Here is a 10,102-nt window from a genome sequence, read left to right as displayed (position 1 = left end):
AGGTTGGCACAATTAACTAACTCACCTGGCAATTAAAATCTTTTGTGCTATAGTCCATACTGATTTAAAAAAAAAGGCACCCCACCACTATCCCACTATTGAGTCTATACCAACATGTAGTGATCCTTCAGAACTGAGTGGAAGTGTCCCTGTAGGTTTCTGAAACTAACTCTTTGCAGGAGTAGAAAGCCTACTCTTTCTCCTGAGAATCCACTGATGGTTTCAAACTGCTGACCTTGCCGTTAGCAGCCCAATGCATGGCGCACATAGCTCTGGTAGCCCCTTTTGTAGCGCCACTGAAGCACTCCAATGCCACCTGCTGTCAAAGTGATTTTGACTCATGGTGACCTCATGTCTGACAGAGTACAACTGTTACATGGGGTTTTCTTGCCTGTAAACTTTAAGTATACAGATCACCAGGCCTTTCTTTCATGGTGCTGCTGGGGGTGTGGGGTTGAGGGGCAGAATTGAAAACTGAAAACGAGGGAAAGGGTCAGTTTTCACTGTGAAAAATATTGCAGCGCTGTTTCTATTTTTACTCCAGTATCAAAGCATGGAGTTTAAAATCAGGCACTTATTCACAATAGAAAGAAATGTAAAGAGAGAAACTAAGGTGAAAACAAGGTGTTGTTTAAAAATACAGGTTCTAGTAAATGAGAAGCTAGAATAAACAAAAATGGGTATTAAAACTCCTAAGTTTTTCTTAGAGTCAGGGGGCAGAACATTCTTGAAGGGAGGGAGAAAACTGTACAGGCTTCTGATTTATGTTGTCTGGCTTCAGCCTGGCTCCTAACCTGCTTGTCAATAGCCTTACTCATAGCTCAACGTTCCCAGCACAACCTCACAGTTCCTTCACACCTCTCCTGCAGGACCTTTCCCACAACTTTAGGATATGGAGTCTTTCCTTCATGTGTCCCTGATCTTGTCCATAGTCCAGTACAGTGAACACTGAGCCGCCTCCACCCCACACGCTGCATTCTACACAGCCCTTTCACATCCATGGTCTCACGTGAATGTTACCACTGGCCTTGGAAATAGATTTAGTACATGATGCAGATATGCATTAGCTATCCCCATCCCTGATTCAGTTGCTTTGTGCAAACTGCTATTTGGAAAGGAAAGCAACTGTAGAAGCTGATAGTCGGCTGGTAAGTAGCCATGACAAAGGTAGGACTGGCACAAGTCTTCTGACTGTACATCTTTGGTTTTTTCCACTTCCACTTACAAACACCTGGGGTTCTTCCTTTAAGGCAACAGCAAAAACAAGCAAAACCTTCTTTGACCCTGCTGTTCTTTTCCTACTGCCGGATTCCCCAAATTAGACCTTTTGGCTGCTGACTACAAGGTCAAGAGTTCGAAACCACCGGATGCTCTGCAGCTTGGAAACCGGTAGAGGTAGTTCTACATTTTCCTGCAGGGTTGCTATGAGTCAGAATTGACTCAATTGCAGTGTTTTGGTAGTGTTGGTCTGGCATAGCACTACTGACTTTGGTAGTTAGACAAGCCAGTACTCAAAACCTGCCCCTTTTAAGAACTTTTGAGTTGACTTTTGAGCCAAGTTTGTAAGTCTCAGTTTCCTCATCTGTAAAATACCAACTTCACAGATTGTAGCAACTTTAAATGACAACATCTATATTAAGTATTTTGTCCAAAGTGAAACATGATCAATTTTAATTTATTATTATGTAATTATATCCTGCAGATTGGCTATATAATCTCATCTTGTCCAGGATGCTAATGGTCTTTCCTATCCTTTTCTAAATTTCTAGCCTTTTCCAACTCCTAGGGCTATAATTCCTCTATTCCTTGAATTTTCCAAACATCATATTGTTGATCTTCCTTTGTTGACAGCTTCTTTTATCTAATTTACAGACTTATTTTCCTCCTTCTATCCTTATATAAATCTTATAAGGTGTCTTCTGTAGCCATTGTTATTTGACAGGATTTAAGTTGAATGAATAAATCTGCAGAGATAAGATATATATTTTTCTTAGTGCAGTACATCCTTATCTCTCATTCTTTCTTACCCATCTCCCTTCTTCTTCCAAGTATAAAACATCACATTGAATTTTGTTCATCAAGTAGAGTGAAACCCTAACATTATTCACATTGGAAAGGTTCAATATTTTAACTTCCTATAGATATGCCAAATGATGCCCATGCTCAGTGATTCTCAAACTGACTCAGTGTGGTGGTGGTGCTGGTGCTGGTGATAATGATATTAAGAATTGTTTTCAAAAAAAAAAAAAAAAGAATTGTTTTCGACATAGTATTGTATATCTCCCATGGGAGTCCTACCTACATTATCTGAATTTGTTTCTTAAAATAACACTGGGAAATAGGTAGACTCTTGGCTTATCTGACAGATTTTATATATGATGTAAAAATTTTTTTAATTTTGAATCTAAGACTTGTACTTTATTAAAAACTATATGATTGTTGTTCCCTGTTCCATAAAATTCCTGATATGTCTATAAATGTTGGATTTTTAGGTTAAGACTAGGCAACATATTCTTATCAGATTTAGGGGAACTGAGAGAAAGGGGTACAATGCAGAAATGCAAATTAAGTTACTTAATATCTATAAATGTGGAAGTTGGTACTTGATTACAAGAGTTTGGAAGAAATATTTACTTTTGTTATTCAGCTTTCTTTATGATTAACAAGAACTGACTATAATGTCTATACATTTAAACAGACAAAAATATAAGACATATTGTTGAATGTTTTAATGAGTAAAGTGTTAAATTTAGATTCAATGGGGGATTTCATCTCTTTAGCTAGAGAAGTCTTCATGTTACCATAGATCACATCCATTCATTCATCATTTGCTCAAATTGTCTTTTGTTCTTACCTAATGAAGTATGTTGTATGTTTGTTTTGCAGATCTAAAGCGAGAAGCCAGTATCTGTCATATGCTGAAACATCCACACATTGTAGAGTTATTGGAGACATATAGCTCAGATGGAATGCTTTACATGGTTTTTGAATTGTGAGTGTGCCTTTTATTTTGCTAAAGGTTACAGATTTAAGAAATATTGGTTTTGAATAATGCTAACATTTTTCGTTAACAATTGCTTAAAGATCCCCTGCTTAGAGAGACCAAAAGTAAAAAACAACAAAAAGGATGATCTCATCTTAAAGTTCAAAATGAAAAAAGAAGCAAAAGCTCAGCTACCCTCACATGTCAGCTCGCTTCAGAGAAGATGCTGCAAAAGGAAATTGCGTTTGGAGGACTAGGAGACCCCCCAAATAAAAATTCTAACAAAGGAATTTTAGTGAAGAGGAATTGGTTAGGAGTAGAGACATCCATGTAGCAAGTCTCTCTGGCAACTAAAATCAGATAATGACAATGTAACTTCCTCAACTGATAAACTCTCCAAATTGGCAGATGAAGGAAAGTCTATGTATAAAGCGTATCTTGATTTCAATAAAACAGCTGACATTTCTCACAAAAATTTGTGTGAGATAGGGAAATGTGAGGTAAGGATAGTATATGGATGGGTAGCTTCACAGCTGGGTGAATGATTGTGTCCAAATTATGTCAAGCTTTATGAGACAGCATCCGTCAAAGTTTTTACCTTGATCCTATTTTAGCTGCCCCCTCCCTATTTTTCTGTTCACATTTCTAATGAGTTTCTTTGATTAGAAAAAAGAAATGTCTGCTTGATCAATTTTTAAAAGACACAAAGCATAAAAGGTGTATTTGTTAGCTATTGCTTCACAAAAAAAATCCAAAACACACATCTGTTCCATCAGGAATGTGAGCCTGGCTTTAGGCAGGTCCTCTACCTATGGATCTCTCATAAGCTTGTGAATTTGTGATTACAAGGTTGTCATCTTGAGCCAATGCTGAAATCACTTAATACTCAGCTAGAAGTGGATCTGCTTTGAAGGCATCAGTTCCTCGTTATTAGCCTAAGGCCTTCAAAGGGTTCTTGTCATATGAGCCTCTCCATAGAGCAGCTCCCATAGCAGCTGGCTTCATCATAACAAACAGGCAGGCAGGCAAGCAAGGAAGAGAAAGGACAAGCAAGGCAGATTGTCACAGTCTTGTAACCTAATCTCAAAAGGTTCACGCCGGAGGGGAGGGGAGGGAGAGAAGGGGAAAAGAAGAACTGATACCAAGGGTTCTAATAGAAAGTAAATGTTTAGAAAAGATGATGGCAACATATATACAAATATGCTTGATCCAATTGATGTATGGAATATTATAAGAGCCTCCAAAAAATGATAAGAAAAAAAGTTCCACACCATCTCTTCTGCTGCATTCTATTCACTAGATCGACACCCAAGGGGAGGAGGTCTCACAGGACATGAATACTAGGAACCATTTCAGAATCTGCTTCCCACAGAAGGATAGCTAACATATTGGCTATCTGGGTCAAAATTCAAAAATATTTTTTACAAGTTTACAGCAAAGAAGTAGAAACAGGGAAGATGAAATTTAAGACTAGTTAACATGAACTCTTCTATTCAGGTTCATATACCACGTACACGTGAGTATAAGCCTAGTTTTTCAGCACTTTTTTAACGCAGTTTTTGTGGCAAAATTAGGTGCCTCGGCTGATATTCGGGTCAGCTTATACTCGAGTATGTACGATAATATTTGAAATTCAAAAGAAGTATACATTTAGTTAGAATTAATCATGTGAAAAATATATAAACATCTTGGTTAGTTGTATACAACAATTTTAATAGCCCTGAATTAGAACCCTGTCATTGTTGTTAGGTACCATTGAGTTGTTTTGACTCATAGTCCCCTGGTAAGTGACAAAGTAGAAGCTGTACTATAGGGTTTTCTTGGCTATAATCTTATGAGAGAAGATTGCTAGGTCTTTTGTCTCACAGAGTGCCTGGTGGATTTGAACAGCCTACCTTGTGTTTATCGGTCCAATTCTTTTTTTCTTTTTTTTAAATCATTTTATTGGGGGCTCGTATAAATCTTATCACAATCCATACATACATTCATTGTTTCAAGCACAACTGTACATTTGTTGCCATCATCATTTTCAAAGTATTCTTTCTACTTGATTCCTTGATATCAGTTCCTAATTTTTTCCATCCCCCCCGACCCTCCCTCCCTCATAAGCCCTTGATAATTTATAAATTGTTATTATTTTTTCATGTCTTACACTGACCAATATATCCCTTTACCCACTTTTCTGTTGTCCATCCCCCCAGCAAGGGGATTATATATAGATCCTTGTGATAGGTTCCCCCTTTCTCCTCCCACATTCCCCTTACCTTCCTAGTATCGCCACTCTCATTATAGGTCCTAATGGGCTTAGGGATTCCCTGTGTTTCCAGCTCTTATCTGTACCCGTGTACATACACTGGTCTAGCTGGATTTGTAAGATAGAATTGGGGTCATGATAGTGGGGTCATGATAGCATTAAAGTACCAGAAGAAAGCTATATGTTTAATTGGTACTATACTGCACCCTGACTGGCTCATCCCTTCCTTGTGACCCTGCTGTAAGGGGATGTCCAATTGTCTACAGATGGGCTTTGGCTCTCCACTCCACACTCCCCCTCATTCACATTGATATGATTGTTTCTTCTGGGTCTTTGATGCCTGATCCCTGAGCCCATCGACACGTCATGATCACACAGGCTGGTGTGATTCTACCATGTATCAGTCCAGTTCTTAACTTTTCTGCCACCTGGAACCTCTGAATGGAACCTTCCAAAACCAAAACGCCCAACTCACTGCCATCATCTTGATTCTGGTTCATCACGACCCTATAGGTCAGAGTAGAATTGCCCCTGTGGGTTTCTGGGACTCTAAATCCTTACTAGAGTAAAAAGGCTCTTTCTCCTGTGGAGTGGCTGGAGTATTTGAACTGCTGGCTCAATGCCTAACCCACTACATTCCCAGAGCTCCTTGAATTCTACCTTAGGCTACCATAATTAGAAATATTCAGAACAAAACCTCACTCCTATTCTATACTGCTTGTTCTCTCTGGAGTGTTCATAGTTCATAGGACACTCGAATGCTTCTAAAAGGAAATTATAGAGTCAGGAAGGAGGCTGGGAATTCTGTCATAGAATCATGACCTTTTTTCTTTCTTTTTTTCTTTTTTGGCTGGGAGACCTGTTGAATTACTTTGAAAGAACTTTTTTTCCTTGTTTGAAATGAACTTGTATGTCACTAAAGATTACAAGTCTACTTCAGTTTTACTTTTTCTCCTTTTTTAGCCACTCAGACCAATATTTAAGACTGAGGGCTAAGGAATCTGGAGGGCTTTTTGTTGTGTTTTTGTTCAGACCGTGAGCCTTCTCTCTTTCTAAGTATTCATTTTGGTTTTAAAAGAAGCATATTTTATCATTACACAGCCCATCTCAACAAATGAAATCAGTAATGATATCCCATTAATACTCCTTCCCCCATAAGTATGGTTCTTTACCACCAGCCCCCATCCTTCCTCCTTTCCTGTATAATTTCCTATTGTTCCCCTCTCCCTATTCCTTATACCTTCAGTTGTCATACTTGATCTGTCTGCAAAAATAGTCTGTGATGGTTTAATGTTCTTTAAAAAGATCTCTCTCTCTCTCATATACATATATATATATATATATATATGCTCCCCTTTACATATTTTAAAGTTAATATATAAAACCTTTTATGGTGAAGATCTACTTTATATTGTAGCCATCTTTTAAATAAATTTTCTTCAAAATTGTAGAGCTACGTATTATATCTCATTCAATTTAGAGTAACTGTCTGCTATGTGACCTAAATGTCAAAGCCAATTCTTATTGTCAAATCAACCAGCCAAAGCAGATACATTCTGTCAGAGAAACCAAACAAGCAAATAATTCTTTGTTTTTCAAATAAAGTTAAAGTGTTAATAAACATCCCTGTGAAAATCATCTTACTATTGATTTCTCATTCTAAACTAGGTAAAGTTTTGCCATGAATGTGTTGTCTGGATGAAATAAGACAGCACCCCCACCACCCACCTCTTTCCAAAGCCCTCTTTGTTATGCTCTCAAGGGCTCCTCCTTTAAGAGCGGTGTACTATTCCCCATTTGTCTCTTTGAAGCCCAGTAGGGTTTTCAGGAGCCCTAGTCCATGTATCTTCTGAAAGGGCTCTGCGGAGTTGCAGAGCTACTTCAGTCCCAATCTTGAAGACCACTAGCAAGGAAGAGGGATGGAAGAGATTGGGAGACTCTCATTACCTATGGATCTATTGTGTGGTGTGTGTGTGTTTTGGTTCATTTTGTTTTGTTTGCTAAGAGCCCCCACAGCAGAAGCTCATTGGAAGAACACCAGAGGCACCAGTTACTTGAAGAATCATCATGTGGAAGAGGATTATGCCCTTGCAGTGTAATGTAAGGGCTGTAACTAGTATTAATCAGTGGCAGGGATAAGGAAGCAGATTTCACTGTCAAGGAAAAAAAAGGCCTCTTTAATTATTAGACTTATCCATAAAGGAGTAGGCTTGCTTCCAGAATACGCAGCTCCTCATTAGAAATGCTCAAGCTGAATGAAACTAGATCCATCCAAGGGGCTGAAGATAAAGCTTTACTTGGGACTAAAGGACCTCTGATGTCCCTTCCCCAATGCTAAGATATTATGTTTCTTCTGGTTTAATTTTATTCTTTATTCAAGAAATTTTCTTCCACCTTATGTATTTTAATTTTTAATTAGTTTTACTGACATGTACTTCACATATCTACAATTTAATTGTTCAGTAAAGAGCTGTGCAAGCATCACCACCATCAATTTCAGAACATCTTCTTGTGCTCATGCTTGTTAGCCGCCCCCATCCCCCTCCCCTGTTATGCCCCTGTCTCTCCAGCTTTACCTATCCTGGATTTCATATACCGAAAATCATACAAAGACAAACATGAAGCAAACCAACAAGCCAAAGAAAACCTAATAATGATAAAACAGAGAAAAGCCTCAATCAAAAAAATATATTAAAAATTGGAACAACTTTAAAATCAGTCAAAGAGGAGATCAAACGATCAGGTGTTACATTTTAACCTAACTAAACCTTCCATAACCCACTTAAAGATGGTCTGTGTCTGAGAACAAACCTATTCATAACCCTAGACTATCGGCAGAGGGGATTCACTGGAGGATTATCTATGTGGGGACCCCGCAAATGGATTTTGGGCTTTTACTGTCATCCATACCCTTAATTCTAGACCCAATTTAAGACTCATTCATTCTTATGACATGGCCCTACTCAATATTCGTCCTCACAAAGAGATCATTAAAGATACTTGTGCTATAGCAAAGTGTGGTGAAGAAACCAGATGGTGCCTGGCTATCAGAAAGAATAGCATCTGGGGTCTTAAAGGCTTATCTTCAAACAAGCAGCCATCTAAGTAAGGTGTCAGCTAAGTCCGCATGGAAGTAGCACTAGCCTGTGTGATCCAAGGATTATAAATAATAAAATCGAAAAGAGGGAACAGTATCTGAGCTTATAGTCAAACCATATTTTTACTCACTGGGGAAGGTAAAAAGCTGGTTTTATGATATGCTCTGCAAGTCACCAGTGTAAACCCCACCAGATGCTCTGCGGGAGAAAGATGAGGCGTTCTGCCCCCATAAGGACGTACAACTTCAGAATCCCTAAGGAGCAATTTTACAGGATCAACTCAGTGGCAGTGGGTTTGATTTTTTGCTTTATAGCATAATTAACAAAATTTCAAAGTTTGCTTATAAATGTCAACATCTACTATTTTTGTCCCCAAAAAATCTAAGCAATAATGCAGTAGAAAGTCTTTAGTGTTATAAAACTTGAGTTAGTATACCAGCTCTGCATTTTTACTACTTATGTAACTTAGGACAAGTCTCCTAACTTCTCTGGGCCTCACTTTTCTTACCTGTAAAGTCTCAGTAAGGTTATTAGAACTAGATGAAGAACTGTATGTGCATTCACTTTTGTAAACAGTGGCATGTTCTAAAGTTTGTGGTAGATTTAGCAACATGATTTTAGACTCTCAGTTTTGAAGCAGTCTGTTGGATCTTATTTAGCTAATTTTATGAGATTCATTTGTGATTGAATAATATCATTCATCAATGGCTATACATTGATGTAAGACCTAGAACTTTGGTGGCGTAGTGGGTTACATGTTGGGCTGCTAACCACAAGGTCAGCAGTTGGAAACCACCAGCTGCTCTTGGAGAGAAAGATGAGACTTTCTACTCCCTTAAAGATTTAATCTCAAAAATCCATAGGACCAGTCTACTGTTTCCTATAGGGTCATCATGAGTCAGAATCAACTAAATGGCAATGAGTTTTGTTGTTTGTTTGTTTAGTTAATACTAACGTTAACTCAGATCACTAGAATGTGGCTTTTATATTTGATATTTTTTAGTAATTAGTTTTGGAGATTTTCAGCTAAATGGAATAAATGAACCCCGGTGTACCAATCACTAAGTTTCAGTGGTTATTCGAATTCTGCCATTCTCAATCCAGCTATCTTTTTTTATGTGTGTATGTATAAAGCAATATCATTTCACCTATAAAAACTTCTGATTGGATTTCTACCTGATAAGGACTTTAAAAACATAATCATACTATTATTATCACAAGTATGAGATGATATTCATTAACTTTCAATTTTCCCAGATTGAACACGATTTTTATTTTTTTAATCAGTTTTAGGTTTATAGGTAAATTATACAAAAAAGTACACAGTTCCCACGTAATTCCCCTGCACAGTGTCTCCTCTTACTAGCATCTTACATTCATGTGGTGCATTTGTTACAATTGATGAGCCAATATTGATTGCATTAGGGTTCATGTTTTCTGTTGTACAGTATATTGCATTGGGCTTTGGCAAATGCATACTGTCATGTGTCCACCATGAGAATATTGTACAGAATTAGTTTCACTGTCCTAAAAATGTCCTGAGCTCCTTCTAATTCATCTCTCTTTCCTGAACCCTTGCTGGTAACCACAAAGCCTTTTCCTGTCTACAGTTTTGCCATTTCCAAAATGTCATATACAGGCATACATCACTTAGCATCCACAGACATTGTGTGACCACATAAAAACTTATGGGAGGCTGTTTCCAGTTGTCTTCCTCACTGCTGTTGCTGCTACTGGAGCTCCTGGCAGAGGCTGGAAGAAGGGCAC

General features: G+C 38.0%; 1 protein-coding gene across 9 annotated transcripts in view; it reads left to right on the top strand.

Moving 5' to 3' along the window:
* Positions 1 to 10,102, top strand: part of CASK (calcium/calmodulin dependent serine protein kinase) — a 512,028-nt gene that overhangs the window by 211,648 nt on the left and 290,278 nt on the right. For all 9 annotated transcript variants that reach the window (XM_004714576.3, XM_045289402.1, XM_045289401.1 and 6 more), the window contains exon 3: positions 2,887 to 2,992. In XM_004714576.3, the coding sequence (XP_004714633.1) occupies positions 2,887 to 2,992 (106 nt within the window). The remainder of the gene's footprint in view (positions 1 to 2,886; positions 2,993 to 10,102) is intronic.

This window comes from Echinops telfairi, unplaced genomic scaffold (genome assembly GCF_000313985.2).
Source record: "Echinops telfairi isolate 266 unplaced genomic scaffold, ASM31398v2 ScPeMD7_26;HRSCAF=91, whole genome shotgun sequence".
In the NCBI taxonomy this organism is placed as follows: domain Eukaryota; kingdom Metazoa; phylum Chordata; class Mammalia; order Afrosoricida; family Tenrecidae; genus Echinops; species Echinops telfairi.
This window is presented reverse-complemented; position numbering and strand designations above follow the sequence as displayed.